This window comes from Anguilla rostrata, chromosome 13 (genome assembly GCF_018555375.3).
Source record: "Anguilla rostrata isolate EN2019 chromosome 13, ASM1855537v3, whole genome shotgun sequence".
NCBI lineage: Eukaryota > Metazoa > Chordata > Actinopteri > Anguilliformes > Anguillidae > Anguilla > Anguilla rostrata.
In genome coordinates this window covers 11,017,617-11,036,194 of record NC_057945.1, presented here as the reverse complement: position 1 = coordinate 11,036,194, position 18,578 = coordinate 11,017,617, and the positions used below count along the sequence as shown (strand labels likewise).

Genomic DNA, 18,578 nt, shown 5'->3' with positions numbered 1-18,578 from the left:
TAGCGCGTTTGCCCTTGTCGGCCACCGTACTATTTACATGCGCAACTAACGCACCACCGGTTGGAATTGTGCGACGCATGGTGTCAGAGGGGTGCGTTCGTAAATTCACTCCGGTGGTGTCAGTGGCACCCTGAGTGCTCTCTTGTCGTTTAGAAATTAGCGCTCGAGGCTCTCAGAGGCTCGAGCCACACCGACCGCTCCAGCTGAAGGGCCGATTTGTCACGGTTTGTCAGAGTGTCTGAACCCCATAATGGCTGACAGTGTGGCAAAATGCGACGGTTGGGTTATTTGGCAATATAGGTAGTGTTATTCAACACGCAGCAACTTAGTGACATCGGTACATCAAGTAATTAACATAAACATTAAATAACGCATATATAATGTTATTTTATAATTAATCAATTAATCGAAATTAATGCGTTAATTTGACAGCCCTACTTAAAAACATTACCGAATACACAAATTTACATAATTGCGGTAACTAGAAAAATATTGCTATATTCACTACATAACACAAGAGTAGGCTATAGTTACTGTATAGTTTTTTTGTTTTTTTATTCATAATGGGACAATGGGATTCATTCGGAAATTGAATTTCAACTGGATGTTGAAAATGTTTTTGAGAAATAAAACGACACACAAATGTAAATTCAATAATTTATTGCATATCGCAGTCAGAAGGACAGACAGCTAAAAGGTGTAAAACACTTAGAGGTGGAGACAAAGAACAACATTTAAAGGCTGTTATGTCTCCAGTCACAACCACGGCACGTTTCGTTTACCATTTTGGTACCAAAGACAACACATAATCATATGTGAACAGTACTTGCTATCAGTTTCCTACGCTAATATAAGCTGAGATATGCAAACCTCTGACCAATGATAAGCATGCAACAGTGATTGACTAGCTTAATATTCTTCTCCCTCCTCTTCCCCCTCCCCTTCAATGGAGTCAACACCCACCTCCTCATAATCCTTCTCCAGGGCAGCCATGTCCTCCCTGGCTTCAGAGAACTCTCCCTCCTCCATACCCTCACCCACGTACCAGTGCACAAAGGCACGTTTGGCGTACATCAGGTCGAATTTGTGGTCAAGGCGGGCCCAAGCCTCTGCAATAGCTGTGGTGTTGCTCAGCATGCACACGGCTCTCTGGACCTTAGCCAGATCTCCACCTGGTACCACAGTGGGGGGCTGGTAGTTGATGCCAACCTTGAAACCAGTGGGACACCAGTCCACAAACTGGATGGTGCGTTTGGTCTTGATGGTGGCGATGGCAGCGTTTACATCTTTGGGCACCACGTCACCACGGTACAACAGGCAGCAGGCCATGTACTTGCCGTGACGTGGGTCACATTTCACCATCTGATTGGCTGGCTCAAAGCAGGCATTTGTGATCTCAGCCACAGAAAGCTGTTCATGGTAAGCCTTCTCTGCAGATATGACTGGGGCATATGTGGCCAGAGGGAAGTGGATTCGGGGATAGGGCACCAAATTGGTCTGGAACTCTGTCAGATCAACATTGAGAGCACCATCGAATCGGAGGGAGGCTGTAATGGAGGACACGATCTGGCTAATGAGCCGGTTGAGATTGGTGTAGGTGGGGCGCTCAATATCGAGGTTCCTACGGCAGATGTCATAAATAGCCTCGTTGTCGACCATGAAGGCACAATCAGAGTGCTCAAGGGTGGTGTGTGTTGTTAGGATGGAGTTGTAGGGCTCCACCACAGCTGTGGACACCTGGGGGGCTGGGTAGATGGAGAACTCCAGCTTGGATTTTTTGCCGTAGTCAACGGACAGACGTTCCATCAGCAGGGAGGTGAAACCGGACCCGGTACCACCTCCGAAGCTGTGGAAGACCAGGAAACCCTGAAGGCCTGTGCATTGGTCAGCCTGGGGAGAGAGGGGGCATTTCTCATCACTAATGGAATGTAAAACCAAATGTTACTCAATATAACATTTTAATTTGAATACTGACACTCAGTTTTACAAGGGATCATAGACACACGCACCAATTTGCGGATCCTGTCCAGAACCAAGTCAATTATCTCTTTGCCAATGGTGTAGTGCCCACGTGCGTAGTTGTTAGCAGCATCCTCTTTACCAGTGATGAGCTGCTCAGGGTGGAAAAGCTGGCGGTAAGTCCCAGTGCGCACCTCATCTGGAGGAAGAGAAATAGTCATTAATAAGAGTTGATAAGACACAGCACTGCCACATCCCTGCTTTTCCTGCTGAGAAATGGGGCTCACCAATGACCGTGGGCTCCAGGTCCACAAACACAGCCCTGGGGACGTGCTTGCCAGCTCCGGTCTCACTGAAGAAGGTGTTGAAGGAGTCATCCCCACCCCCGATGGTCTTGTCACTGGGCATCTGTCCATCCGGCTGGATGCCGTGCTCCAGGCAGTAGAGTTCCCAGCATGCATTGCCAATCTGGACACCAGCCTGGCCCACGTGGATGGAGATGCACTCGCGCTGCGGAAAGGAGAATCATATTTGGAAATTATGGCAGGGCATATTTGGAAATACTACGAGTGGCAGTGTAGTATAATGACTAAGGAGTTGGTCTAGTAACCTAAAGGTCAGGGTAGGACACTGTTGTTGTACCCTTGAGCAAGGTACTCAGCCTGCATTGCTTCAGTATATATCCAACTGTATAATTGGATGCAATGTAAATGCTACGTCAAAAGTTGTGTAAGTCACTCTGGATAAGAGCGTCTGCTAAATGCCTGTAATGTAATGGAAATCAGGCAAACACATGATGTACAGTTCCATGATATATTACACATTCCAGCTCAAGCTTTGGTTTTTAGTGTAGTGCCCTGTGGTCTGGTACTAGCAGCCCCACAGAATGGCACGTATAAATGCTATGACTGCACAGCTCTGCAGGTAGACAGCAGAATGCTGACACTGGAGGAGAGCAGTTGCTTATCCAGGCACTCCTGATTTGACGGACAACACCGCAGTGACGTGAAGGTTCTATGAGTGGGGTATAACATCACTGCGCACTGGGTATCCAAACACTGGGCATTACTTGGGAAAATAATAAAATGAGGACTGCGGTTTGCAAATCTGCTTGCTGGCTTTTCCCAGCCTGCAGTCTGGGAAATTCTCACAGATTTATTCATTTCCATCTTGACAGCGAGCAGCGCTGTGGAATGAAGAGGTACCGCCCAGTACTGCAGAAACCGCAGGGAGCCCAGCTGGCCCTGTATGGGTTGAGCTAACGGATCAGCCACCCCCCCCCCCCCCCATTCCAGCTCCACCCTGCCATCTGCAGGGATTTACACACTCCCACACAGGCATAGTAACACCCGTTGCTAAGCAACCATGCTGTCGTGTATGCTGCAAACATTTTGCGACAGCAGAGTGGTGGGATCGCACATTCTATCAAATTTTAAAAAAAAATGATTTCACAATAATGTGATTGTGCTGGGCCACCAAATAGCAGATCAGTGAGGTTTCAGGTTTGACCACTATCAATTTAATTCATTGAAAAGAAAATTAGTATTTTTCTCCTGAACAGTATCCATGCCCAATTTTGTTTGCATATACAGGTGTGTGATTCATATTGCCATTTAGCTTTGTAAATCAGGTTATTAGTAAATAGTTACATAACTATATCCAAGGCAGCGTATCAATGATAAACACAAATTTAAAAGGGCATGAATTTGTATTTGAAGTGCGGTACAGATCCCTGTACTCAAGCAAACACATTTCAAATCTATAAATCCAAAGCCGTTACAATTCTGCCCTCCCCCATCATGGCTGTTCCATTTTGTATACCATATGAATGACTTTAACCCCTAAACACAAATGTGATTACAATGCTAACTGAACATCCTAATGCTGATGTATCGATTACTACTGGTAATGGAAAGAAACCGAGTTCTAGAACACCGACCTAGAATTTTTTTTTTTTTTTTTGGGGGGGGGGGGGGGGATATTGCAAATAACATGCTCTTGAAAGGGTTTAAGAAAATAACAGTAAGAGAGACCGCTCATCACCTCAGGTAACAGTGCACCAAGCGCGCGCGCGCTTTGCCGTACAGGGAAAACCGCAGCGAACATACACATTTTAAAAAGATCAACGGTCCTAGCAGACGGCGGCTGATCTGCACAAGAGATTACAGAGAGATATTAACTTCCTTTAAAGGACAAGGACGGATTATCACCACCGACGAATATGCCTTGCTTTCCATATTTCTAAAATTCAAACGAGCGAACTGTTTACTTAACATCAAAAGATATTTAGCGCGCACTTCGAAACATGAAAAATGACTCGACTGATGGAAAACAAAAATCGTCCAGTTTAGGCTACTTTGAATCGAAAGGTAAATGACTGCCTCTCAAAGAAAAAAATTGCAAATCAGAATAAAAGGGACATGTTAATAAATGGTAACAATAGGATACAACCTTAGACGTTTTATAATGCGGTAAATTACCGACGAAAACGTAATAGCACCATTTAGGCTGGGAATAAAATTGAACACTTGGGTAGACCTATGGCAGTTCGACCATTTTATTCACAGAAACTGATTCAAGAAGGTTGGAATACACATTTGTCAGGTTGATCCATAAGGCTGCATTATTGAACTCCCGACACAATAGACTATGCACGTCACCCAAATACACGCCGGATTCCACGACAGCACGGAAGAGAGCGGAATCTAGAAGCTTCTGTTCAACATTTCACATTGAGTGGTAGGCTACATACAAAAAGCTTTTTGAAAATAAGTAGATTTCTGGAAAATTATTTTCAGAATCCAGTAAATCACACGTAAAAGGTGAAAGCAGACACGTAACACAACCTGCAATTTACAGCAGTTTCCCGAGCTATCGATACATTGTGACCGCCATAAAGGCACGGGCAAAGGAGCCATCAGTATTCCCCCTTAAAAGATTTATTTATTTTTTTTGGTCAAATGAAAGCGATTGTCAATGCGTTAGGCAAGCACTATATATAAGTAACTACACGTATATTACTAAAGTACGACCGTCATGACAGGACAGGCTTAATTTACACGGTCAAAAATAATTACTTAGACAAAGGGGGATATTGCATTTGTTCAGCAACACTGCTGCGTGTTTAACAGTATGCTGTGATATCCCATATCAAGGCATTGGTGGTAAATTACAGTGCCCGCGGTAGAGGGACCTGCTACTTTGATTAACCGATTTTACATTATATCGGTATAAATAAGCCCAATACAGAAGTGCAACATAAATACCGAATGTGTATGTTTACGAATTCAAGTTTTAAAAACTATAGCACTCACCATGTTTTTGGACAGACGGAACAACGCACAAAAAAAGGAAAAATCGGGACCGTTTTATGAGGCCGGTATAAATGTTACTTTATCCGACAGCTACGAGTCGACGTAGTAACTGAACTGAGGTGCCCTGATGCTGCCAGATTTATAGTGTCGCATTGAAGGCAGAGCTAGCATATATTAATAAATTAGCCTAAACATGGGACACAGCGGGCAAACCGCTCTTGAACGCACATGTTTTTAAAACTATATGAAATGCTGGGTAATGTGTCTGCACGACTGTCTTTGTATTTCGTTTGTGTGTATAGCCTACATTTTATTACATTACGTTTAATGCAATGCGATGACAGTGTAAGATCATGTAGGTGGAGCTACACCTAGAAATGACGTATTTTTTTAGCGAATAGGCTAGTGTAATGTTACGAAATTCATTTTCGAAATGAGACTGACAGCATACGGATTGTTCCACGCAGTTTACCCACCATGAAAGTAGTCTCCTGCAATATTGAACGATGTAGTGGTTACCCTCTTTCATAAACCTACACGGACGACATTTTTTTGTTTGTTTAATGCTTTCACATACGATTTGCGCTTGCTACTGTGCCACAGCCCACGCAGAACGAAGCTTATTTACTAATACGAAATCTCATTGAAACGAAAGCATCCTTATGGTAGCGCAGACTGTTCTGTTAACAATTTCTGTGGTAGGTTAATCACAGTAGAGATTATGGGACTAGGCCAGGAGCCATAGGAGTTGGTTATATTTGTTGTAGGCCTACTGTATATCTCCTGTTCCAGTGTGTTGTAGTCCTGCAATCTGAGTTTTACTGTTTGGAGGAAAACAGGTAGTGGGTACTATTATTTGCTTGTGTATTACAGAGTTTTTTAAGTAGATATTCAAACAAAAATAAATGATGACAGTTACCGTTCCAAATATTTACCATTGATGGCACAGTGCAACATAGAAGTATGGCTTTGCCGAACCGAAATGAGCATGCACAAAGTGTCCTTTTTTATAATTCAGTTTGGAAAAATGAAGCATTTTAGGGATTTGTCCGTACAATTTTCTACTCAAAAATCCGCAATCTGTCTTCTGAACTGGCTGCATTGTTCAGAAAGCAGTGTTTGCATATTCAGGTTATTATTCAACACGGAACCCACATATCAAAGCAGCAGACCAGTTATCATGCACATCAGAAGGCGATGGGCTAGAAATCGAATGTGAAAGGGCCCTTACTCAAAACATATTGGGCTTCATTCACGAAACATGTGGACGATCACATTGGATCATAACTGTGTGAAAGAACATTTTCAAGAACATTTTGGCATTCATCATTTTTATCTTACTTGTATTTGTTCGTGGCTGTTTCCTTATGCTAATCACAGGAACAGGCTTGTACATAAAATTTACGTACATCATCTCATGCGCTTGAGATATGCACAAAAACAAAGGTTGTCTGCACATGTGTCATGGTTTTTCGTAGGAACATTTTAAAGAACAAAAGTAAGAATAATTTAAGACACGTTTTGTGAATGCGGTCCAATGTGTGGTTTTACATAAAGGTCTATAATTGATATGTTGTTGAAATTAAGTGCAGAGTAACAATGAGTTTCACTTATGCAACCCAGCAAGTGCGTCAGATAACTATTTGAAAAGCTGAAATATACCTGTTTTTATGTACGGACGTAATTCTGTTATACGCTTGTCCTCATTGGCTGTGAATTTGCAGTCTGCATTTATTCAACTTGATTTGTGTTACTCTTTAATTAAAATGCACAAACACCCACTGGTGAATGTCAAAAGGTTGCTGACATTTAGACATTTAGCTTGTGTTCTGTAATTAATTCTAACTGATTTCTTTATCACATATATTCAAATGTGTGCTATGTTTTGGTAGGGCTGAGTGCTGCTTTGCATTGTATCAGAATGCATTGAGCGGTTTTATCTTTCGCGGTGTTTCTGCTTCCTTGACCAGTACAGAGAGCCTTTGTATGTGCCTGCCAACATTGCCTTAGCAGAACATTTGAAACCTGTTATTCTGAGAGTCCTCTAACTGCAGTTCAGTTTTGTGGGTTGTGTGCAATTCTTTTGCCAAGGGATTTTCAACAGGCATTTTCAACATGTAAAAATCTGGGGAAGGTGTCCATCGAGCACTAGACAAATTACAACTACCACGGCAGATTGTGATATAATTAGTTACATACAACTGTATATGTTGGTATTGTAATAGCGAACCAATGTTTGTGTGTTTTGTCTCGTCTTTTTGGAGTATCAAATACCCCAGTAAGCAAGGAACATTAGCCTACTAAAACCCACCTTACTCCTGGGGGGATGAAGTCAATAGTGTGTTTCTGCAGACTCATTGCAGGCTTCTGATATCCCCTATTCTGTGGTGTCAGGCTGCTGCGTGGCTCATCTTGTTAAAGATGCAGGGAGGCACACCATTGCCCGTAGCCTTGCTCAAGGAGGGAGAGATTCACATGGCAGGATGGGCTTGTCTCATCGTGATGAACCCTGTCTGGTCTATCTGACCAGATTGTGCACAAACAACATACTCATCCAATACAATACCTGCAAACTCCACTTAGTGGACTATGGAGAGAAAATAAATATCAGCCAACAGCAGCATGTCTTCCAGAGCGCTCGCTCAAACTGCCACAGGTGATTGGGACAATGTGACCAGTTTGGGAGTACAGCTGGAGATGTTCATGGAGGAAATAAGTCAAAATTGTGGTGACATTCATTTTATTTGATTAAATTAATTGTTTTTACTGAACAAACTGGGGGGGGGGGGGAATAAACTGGACAATAAACAATTTAAACAATAATCTGTACAGCAATTACTTCCACACTGTAAATATGTTCAGTTTTAATTCAATAGTAACTGTTTATGTGAGTCCACAAAAGACAAAATGTCATTTATCTGAGATGACTCGACAGTAACCATTTAGCCATATGCATTTTGTAGATGTGATTTCAAAACAATGCCTGCTCATCAAATTTTTAGTCATTGCTCGCACTTGTCATCACAAACCAACCGTCTGTCAGGCCCAATCCCACGTCATAATCCTGTAGGATTGCCAAGCCTCTTTATAAAAGTCCTTCTTAAGGGTTGCCAAGTCCCACCCCTTAATCCAATGATCTTCCTTCCTGGTCCAGGAGAGCCACAGGGTCTGCTGGTTTTTGTTGTTACTCGTCACTTAATTGATCGATTAAGACAGTTGATTACACAGTTAACTCACCTCACCTGGTTTCTTGGGTCTGCAGTGGTTGCTGATATTAAGGTGAAAACAAAAACCAGCAGACCATGTGGGCCAGTCAAATTCTTGCAGACCATTTTCGACAAAACCATTTCTATATGGACCTTGCTGTGCGCTCGGGGGAGCACAGAATCGTCTAGAAAGTGATTGAATGCTGTAGCATTAAGATTTGCCTTCATTGGAACTAAGGGGCCTAGCCCAAACCATGAAAAACAGCCCCGGACCAAGGGGTGTCCAGATACTTTTGGTCATATAGTGTACTTTTCTTGATGCAGGATTGAGTTTGTATGAGTACGGATTAGAAGGACCTGCTGTGTACCGACAACTAAGGGAGCACACCCTGAAAGAAATCAGTGGTGGCAGATTTTATGGTAGTTCTTCTTAGGACTGGATTGTAATGTCACTTTACTGTTCTATAGGTTTTGCTAAAATGAAACCACTGGGATGACTCTAAAACACTTGTTTTGTGACAACAATGTTTTAAACAGCACTCTATAAATGAAATTCCATCCATGCATTATCTATACCCGCTTATCCTGAGCAGAGTTGCAGGGGGTGCTGGAGCCTATCCCAGCGTGCATTGGACAAGAGGCAGGAATACACCCTGGACAGGTTGCCAATCTATCGCAGGGCACACACACCATTCACTCACACATTCATACCCATGGGCAATTTAGAGTCTCCAATTAGCCTACCTGCATGTCTTTGGACTGTGGGAGGAAACCCACGCAGACACGGGGAGAACATGCAAACTCCACACAGAAAGGCCCGGGCCAGGATTCAAACCCTTCTAAAAGGCAGATTCAGTTGAGGGGTCCTACCTTTATCCAGTGAATTTAGGCTTTGGACCGAGGGCAGATGGCAGGGTCTTGGAAACTGCTACCATCCTTCTGAGTCCATCTCTGTAAAGCAAGCAGAACAGCTTGTTTTCCTCAGGAGCCATAACCAACTCCCCCAAAGAGCAGACAGGAACCTTCTTATGGAGAGCTGTTTGGGGATATGATGAGCTGTACCCTGGGAAGATTATCACTGGTGTCATGCGAGGCATTATTGAATAATTGTTCTATAATTCCACAAATTTTCCCCAAGCCTGTGGGCGCTTACAACTGAATTTTTGTACTGTATTTTTTATACTTATTTATTTATTATGGGTGCTGTGCAGTAAGGGCCTGCGTGGTGCTGAATCCTGGATCTATGAGGCAACCTTATCTGAATTTTAGCCTGTTATCAGAATGTTGAGTGAGATTCAGATGTAAGTGGTGATTGTTTGTGTTTTTAATGTATGTATGTTGTAATGTGAAGCGGAAAAACCAATTTCCACCTAGTGTGGACAATAAAGTAAAGTATAAGTATAATTTCTTTCTAATGGAGATTGTAAAACAAGTGGAGAACATTGGGTTTTAGGCAGTCATACACATGTTTATGAATGTTGTGTAAATCACAAACATGAATTACAGCAGCTGAAATTTTAATAACAACTGGTGTTATTCTTGCACCCCCCCTCCACGCACATGCGTAGGAACACACACACACACACACACACACTGCCCATATCAGAGCCTGGTGCTTGTGCCTCTGACTCAGCTGCAGTGATGTCACCCTGCTGCAGTGGTCACGTGACCACTGTCGTGCTACATCATCAATATTTGATTTCTATCTTCTGTCACTGTACACAGTTATCAAAAAGGCAGTTCTAACACACCCTTTGGTTCTTCCCACAATGGAGGGAGCATAGAATGTGCGTGTCAGTGTGCGTGTCTGTGTGTAGTGGGGGGTGGTTTCAGAGGACAGCTGTCTCATATTTTCTGCCTTCCTCCACTGAGTCTTAGCCACATCCTAATGAAGGCAGTTTCAGATATTGGGGACAATCCTAGCTGTTACCCTAAGGAAAACATTTGCCACGTGCCTTGAGGATTAAAATACTGCATCAGTATTTATATGCATTCATATATTCTATTGACATTGGTTTTACATCACACTGCATTATCTATTCATGTTTAGTCTGGGCTAGATCATGACATTCAAAGTCCCTAGGCCCTGCCCCTGCCCAGCCCGCTCCCTTTATATAATATTTAATGGTCATCATTTAATCATAATTTCTTGTCATTAAAATGAAACTGCTGTTTGACAATGACAGCGACTGGTTTGTATGTTGGTACATCAATTATTGGAGTACTCTCATTAGTCATTTTATTGAGCCATCGCTTTTGATCTTTCATGGCTCTCTTTCAGGCTAAAATAAAACATGGCTCACATAGTATGCATCAATACACACAGATGAAAGTGTGATATTTAAGTCTCAAGTGAACTTCAATTTGAACTCCAGTGATGAGTGCAGCTGCGATTGAATAATAGTTTTCTCATGTAGCACACTATTCATAAGGCATCTTATCATGTCAGATTGCTGTCACACATATCCCACAGTCGTTCAAAAATTAACGGTACTATTCCACAAGCTGCAATACCCACGTAAACCACAGGGGGTCGTACACATTTCAGAAGCCACAAACAGAAGTAGCTGTACATGAATTCCGGCCCTGATCTGCCCATTAGCGGATATACGTTTTAAACCTCCAGTTGGACTAAAAGGAAGCAGACAAGTGTGTGAACGATGTCGCTCAGGACGCTATGTGTACACATAGCACAATAAAATTCAAGTGTGTTTCCAGTCTTCGGGGATTCACATTCAGCCCACAAATATGCAGTGCTGCTAAATAACCAGCGCATAGCTGTAATTAACTAACGTCTAATATAAACTTTACGCGGAGATACGATCATGTCCATATCAAAGTGGGCTTTTATAAATCAATACTTAGTCCTGTTTTTTGCAAGTCACAATTTAAGATAATTTTATAAATGAGGCCCCAGTCCAGGTTTCTACCTTTATGAAGGCTGCTTGTATCCTTGTAATGATAAAAGCAAGTTTGTACTGTTGTACCCTTGTGCATGTTACTTAACCTGAAATTATTCATTACAAATAACCAGCTGCATAAGTGTAAAATTATACATAGAAGAAAGCAGTGTTTAAATTGTACTGTATAGGAGAAGCTAATAAATGCCTAAATGTATTATAATGTGTCTGTTTCCCTATTAAAAGAGAAGCAAAGCTGACTCCATTCCTTCTGCATAGCTCCTCTTGTTACGGCCCCCATTCCAGTGCATTTCCTCTTGTGATGTAATACAGCCTGCTGAGTTCTGGCTCCTCAGAACATCAGATGCTTGATTTTTGTTCTTTGAATTTTATGGAATTAATTTATATATATCTACTCAGTATACACATTTGAGCGTTCTTATGCATCACCCAGATCTCTGTCTGAGGCGAAAAGCTATTTTGCTGCATCCTTGTTAATCAGCAATGAAAGAAATACCTTTTTACCTTTTATATCATTTTTTGATATATCAATATCTCATAAAAATCTTATTTTCACACTGGTTTCCACCCAGGCTAACTGAAGACTCTAAAATGCCCATAGGTATGAGTGTGTTAATGGTGAGTGAACATACGTGTGCCCTGCACCCCCGTGACCCTGACCAGGAATAAGCAGGTGTACAGCAGGTAATGGATGGATTATTATTGAGACAACATCCAAAAATACTGTCCTTGGACGCCATTTTTTCCCCAATGTTTCATGTTACGTGGGTGCCATCTACTGGTGCAAAATGGAATTTTTCAAGAACTGATTTATGCAGTGCTTACACTTCATGATATTTTAAGCAATTTCAGAGTCTCAGAATTCGTAATAAAATCTTGCCAGTCTTACCATTGTAACTGCAGAGTCTACATCCCCCTGTTTCCAGTTCCGGTGTCATTGTGCTCTAACAACCCCTGATTTAAAATTAAAATAGGGGGACCGCCCATTATGGATGTAACTAACCCTCCTATTAAAGATAAATCTGCACTTTACCCTCATATTCATGGTTTATTTCAAATCCAATGTGCTGCAGTACAGAGCCAAAACAACAAAATTATTGTCTCTGGCCCAATACCTTTTCATTTAACTGCATATCAATGTATACACTACAGTACAGAAGGGACTTATTGTGAACATGGGACTTTCATTCTTCATGCCATGTAAACTTATGACATAATATTGCTTAAGGGGGTAAATAATGCCTCTAAATTTGAAAAGCTCCTAATTAAGAAAAATTAAGATTTTAAAAATGAAAAGCTTGCTAAAAATCTGAAATTGCAATTGTGGTTGGAACAAAAACCAGCATACACAGTGTACCCCAGAACCGAGTTTGAGAAGCTCTCCTCTAAACAAAAGGTCACAAATCAGAGACCTATTTGAATGACACTATGTGCCTTTCCATTTTGATTAAAAAGGGCATGCATCTAATAAGGAAAATTGTTCACAAAAGAAAGCTGTAGTCTTGAATCTTGCCTGCTGAGTTATCTTGCATTATAAGTTTTCCAATGGTCTGTTGACATTAATATAAAATAAAGATAAAATATATTGTCATTTTAAAATTGCCTACTCCAGCTTTAACCTTCCCTTTGCATGTTATGATGATGCACATTATTACTGGAATAACTGATATTTCTTCTAATGTTTCTGTGACATTAATATACAGCAACACAAGGGGATGATTTTACCCGCACACTGTTTTTATTCAACCTTTGAAGTGAGGTAATGTGGAGATGCTTAATCCTCTACATTTATGGAATGTGAAAGTCAGTTTATATTTAGGTTATACATAAAATAATGTGACGTACCACAGTGAATGTAATTACAAGACACAATTGGGATCCCCTTCAAAGGCTTATTTTTCCTGTGGTTGGGATTGCTGCTGTGCTGGTTTGGGTTTGCGGTGGTGAACAGGCAGCAGACACACCAGCATACCTCTAAATTTGTGCTGGTGTAGCATGAGTGTACCACATGGGGAATCCCAACTACAAGATCCCAAATTTAGTCCGATTACACCACACCCAGTTAACTGAAGAGTGGTATGTGGGAGCCCTCTATGAGTTAACCAAATATCACACAGGATCTTTTAAACATATTACCAAACATCAAGGAGAATCTCCAAAATACACAAAGGGAATTTTACAGGATGTACAACATTATAATAATCGCACGGCGTATTAGTATTTTGAGAAAATCAAGACAAGGCAATTGAGCAAAGCACCACTGCATTCCTAAAAAATAACATCCAGTAGACAAAGAATTAATACAATGGGCAATGGAATACACCACATCAGAATCCCACAACATTACACCAGAGGAGTTGAGAATTAAAAATAGATTAATGGCATAAAACACTTAATGATCCTACAACATAACCAGTAGAGTTTTAAATACAGGAGTCCATTACATGAACCAACCTCAGACTTCTGCTGTAACAAAAATAACATTGAGATGCCTCTCCGTCATAAAACCCAGCCCAACTGAAACAAACTAGCAGTGGATGAAATACGACTGGTGCAGCACGGGTACTTGTAGCCAGGAGGAGAATATTTAAATCTCCTAAGGCTGCGACAACCTAACCCAGAAGCAGCGAATCCAAAGTTAATTTATTTAAAGCAATACAATTTGCAGTCAAAAATACACCTATGATAGGAGTCTTAAATAATCACATGCGCAGTCCTCTTCAAGAAACCCCTACGTCTTCCCGTGCTGTGCCAAAAATGCAACTGCTCGGCTGCTGTGAGGACTCCGGAGCTCTTATAGGTCTGAATAATCAATATAAAACAAAAGTGAGATAAAATCACATACGGAAGTAAAGCTCTTATACTGAAAAACCAAAACATACAGATCACACGTAGTTACAGAACTAAAACGTTGTTCGCTCCGCGCCTATTGCACCCGCGCGGTGGTGGATCTATATTGCGATAGGTTCGGACGGATACGGTGACAGGCTCGGTTGCAGGGGTTCTGTGAATTTTTGATGTGGTCGGTGTGCTGTGGATGGGCGCTGTTGTGCTGTAGATCCGCAGGGAGGAGTTTCACAGCGTACATAGTTTATTTTCAATTGATCATAAGCGTGTCTCTCTCCCGCTGTGAATATGTTACTGTGGCAGCGCAGGAGCCTATGCGTTGTGAAAGCTTGTTCAACGAGCTGTGCACCTTATGGATATTTGTTATGTGTCAGTCACTAACTGTGCTCTTCTCATCAGAAGCACAGATACGTCAGGGCTTGCATGTTTGCCGTATGTTGCATTTTTATTTTATCCAAGGATCATAATCGTATTAATATGCTTGGGTGCTATGAGTATTCATCTAGAGACAAATACAAACAGAGGTCTTCACACATTAACAAATTATTACAAATTATATAATTGATGATTAAGCCTAACATTATTTAACTTGTCTTATTATGGGTCTTATTATGCACTGGGCAACGAAAAGGTATTTTTATAGCAATTTTATATTTCCCTTGACTCAAAATGAGTCTTTAGAAATACATTTGTTTTGTTATCAATGCTCTCTCTATTCTGTTATTTTTAAAATCAATATTATTGTCCTGGAAAATATATCAGTTTGGCTGTCATCATCCCCCAGCATTGGCTAAAAAAAATCCTTTCTCCCAATCCATCTGACTTGTGCCACATGTGCAGTTTTCTGGTGCAAAATGGCTGCCAAGCACTACACATTGATGCAGGTCACGGTAAGTCACCACTCTTCCAGTATGCCTGCTGGTTCAGGCAGGGCAACAACTACTAGGCAAGACATCACCCGTTTGAGCCATGAATGGGTCAGTGGCCCAGTGACTCGTAATTGGTGCCGATGGGACACAGTCAGTTTTGACCCACTAGTGATAGGATGGGTTTAAGCCACCCAGGTTCCATGGGTTACTGCTACGCGCAGGACACCGACTGTCAGCTGTTGACCATGTTGCCTATGTGTAAAACCATTACATTGCCGGTAAACAGAGGAGAGTATAATAAAAGGAAGTGGGAACACATGAAAAAAACACAATAATTTGTATCCATAAAGGCAAATAATTTTCCAAAGGTCTGTTCTCTACACTGTCCAATTGAATCCCACTGCAAATAAAATCTGCATCATACAAGAAAACCAATCCTGGCAACCCCTGCTGCTAATCCCAATCTTCTGTCATTGGCACAATATGATTAACATTTTGAACTCCGTCATTTAGAGACACGGCAGTTTGATTTTTTTTTATTTATTTTTTTATTTTTTTTACAAAGGAAACGATTAGATATCGACTGTGTTGCAGTCAGGAAGAAATGGTCGCACGTCCTGAATTATTAACGAGGATGCTAACTGCCGCGCCGGTCAGCTGAGTTACCGGTGGCTTTAGACGCCCCGTGGGTATAGTGTGCGGAAGGTGCGGCCCGTCGCAGGCCTGCAGCTGTAACCACACTTAACCGCTCTCCTTCGCTTTAGCGGAACCCGCAGCGGCACTTCGCCTCCTTACTCAGCCGGTGTCTTTAAAAATAAGGCGGCGCGAGAGAGGGAAGTTAAAGCGGACGGGTCTGCGCGGGGAACGCTAATCACATCGCGCCGGGCTGTGCATTATGAATGAGCGGTCCGAGACGTCTGGAGAACAGCCGAGCCCAACAAGCCAGGATTCCAATGAGCCCAAACAATAACCTGCCGTTTGAGCACCATCCAGAAAGAATGGGCCTGCGGTTCCCTGGGGGAGCACGGGGAGGAGCCTGCACGTTCATTAAGGCTGGCGTTCCAGGATCCTGTCCAGGCCGACTTTGGACAGGCACCGCAAGGCAACGCATGGACAGGCATCAGTCAGCCTCCATCTGAGGAACCGTGTCCTAGCAATTCACGCCTTCCTGTAGGTCGACTAGGATAGTATACTTGCAGCCCAGGACCAAATGCTGCCTGCACTGGACATGCCCACGGCCTTTTGGACAATGGGGGCTTTATGACGTGGTGCATTATCCTGTCTACCGCTTTTATAGAAATCTAAAAATAGGCATGTTTTAATTTTTCTAATGGTAGGGTCACTTCAGGAAAAGCCATTGAATTTCATGCTGAAAAAATTTAATAATAAAATTGAGGGGGGTTTCACTACTTTTCATCTAAAAAAGGTGGCTTTTTTGACCCAAGGACAGCAGGAAGGTTAAACAGTAGAATAATAACATATCCCTTTGATGTAAAAATATAATTTCTAAATGCTAATATGGTGCATCCATTCTGTAGTAGATATTCACTTGTGTTCTCCTGAGTGGTAGTTCATTAAAAAGATGCACCATTGATGACATTTAGGTTACTTAGATAAGTAACCTGGTTTCCAAACAACCAGTACCAAATCCTCTTCTAGTGTGTAGTTTAGGAACTTGGTTTCTTTCAGGTGAAAAAAAAAGAAAAAAGAATTTAAAATCTAAACTGAATTAAATTTATGTAATAGAAAATATATTTAATATAAACAAGAGGAGTAATATAATGTCATTTGTTTTCTTTGGTTCATAATGAATAACATAATTTTTTTTTTAAATGTCTTATTTTAGAATTTTAATAGTTTTCTCTCACACATTGTTGCAGCGATTCAAAAGTTCCTGGAAAACACCCCAAGAAATAAACATTTCTCCATGTACTAAAATGACAGTGAAGTCTGTGGCCATTTTGGCCACAGACATGGATTAATTATCCCCTACATATAGGTGTGATGTGCTTCACATTGTCTGTCTGACCACTACTTGCTAAGACCACAATGCAGAAACATTAAACCATGACACAGTCATAAAGAATCTTTCTTCAGTCAGACCACAAAGCTCCAGACACACTTACACTAATTATACAGCCAATTTCTGAACATTCGCTAACGTGCCATACATTCCTCACCATAGCCCAAAGTGTTCTATTAGCAAATATTTGTGGCATCAGCCCCACCCAATGTAATTATATTATATGCACAAACCTCTGCATTCAAAGCAGAAAAAATTATCTCAATCACATCACAACATACAATATGACGCATTTATACATATCAAAACAATTTTAAAAGTACAAAAGCACTCACATTTACACTCCAACCTTTATATGTTGCTGAATGGAGCAGTCAGTATTACAGCCATTACAAGCTCTCATCAATGACTTTCAGGAGAAGTTTCTTTCATCTGTCCAAGAGTACTTTTGACCTCTGCTTCCTGAGCCAGGCCACTCCAGTCTTCAATTCAGCAGGCTGTTGCTATGTGACGGGGGGGTGAGGTGGGGGGGGGGGGTGGTGGTGATTGGTTGAGCAAGCAGGATGCACGTGCAATTAATTTCACTTTTGAAGACAGAAGTTCAGCACTGGCCAAACAAAATTCATGCCAATAAAATCTAAAAGGGTGATTTGTACAGAGTGACCAGTAGAAGGTTGGCAGGGAATTGCATTTGACTATAACCATGGAGCCCTTGTCCCTGGTAGCCGGCCAAGGGGAACAAATCCAATCATTTTTGTCTTTTTAATTCAAGTGCTCTGAAATGGATTGCATTGTGTGATACCTTGTTGCCACGTGCCGCAGGCGATTAGATATTTAACCAGTAACTCTTTCTGTGGTTAAATTAATCTCAACCATATACGTGAAACCTGGAGTTATTCAATTATCTCTTCTGATGACTTACATGCTGTGTTTTTCAACATACTGTTTTAAAGAATATGATTGTATGATACATGTTTGTATACAATTTGGATGATTTCTTAAAATATGCATAGCTTTTAAGGGACTGCAGAGCTGACACCATCTGTGTCGGTAAGCTGTTCAACCAACACAAATGTCTGTATCTGTATTAAGATAGAAACCTGGAAATGGCCGTGGCATAGACTGTGAGTTGTGCAAACAAAATAAATTGGTAGTTTTTCAGCCTGATGTACACAGGCATTGCTATTGTGCTTTCAATGCACCGAACTCACGAACTCCTTACACTGACACACCATTAATCATGAAGTAAAATAAGAATCCGGAATAACAGCGTTGAGGTTCCCTTCACAAGCTGCTGGAAGCAGTTTACTGAATCTTCATCTACTGCTAAACATTGCACCAGGTAGTCATGACTACAGATACAAGAGACAGGGTGAGTATTTAAGAGCGATGAAAGAGAGAATGGAATGTGAAAGACAGAGAGAAGACTACTTTCATTA

The 18,578-nt window shown here is 41.5% G+C and overlaps 1 protein-coding gene across 1 annotated transcript; it reads right to left on the bottom strand.

Annotated features, from left to right (window-relative positions):
• Nucleotides 1-645: 645 nt before the first annotated feature.
• Nucleotides 646-5,422, bottom strand: tuba2 (tubulin, alpha 2). The gene is made up of 4 exons (XM_064305375.1): nt 5,274-5,422; nt 2,247-2,469; nt 2,010-2,158; nt 646-1,890 (listed from the first exon to the last, which is right to left on the bottom strand). Exons 1-4 carry the CDS (start codon nt 5,274-5,276, stop codon nt 910-912), a joined length of 1,356 nt encoding a protein of 451 aa, XP_064161445.1. The 5' UTR covers nt 5,277-5,422; the 3' UTR covers nt 646-909.
• Between the last annotated feature and the right edge of the window lie 13,156 nt (nt 5,423-18,578).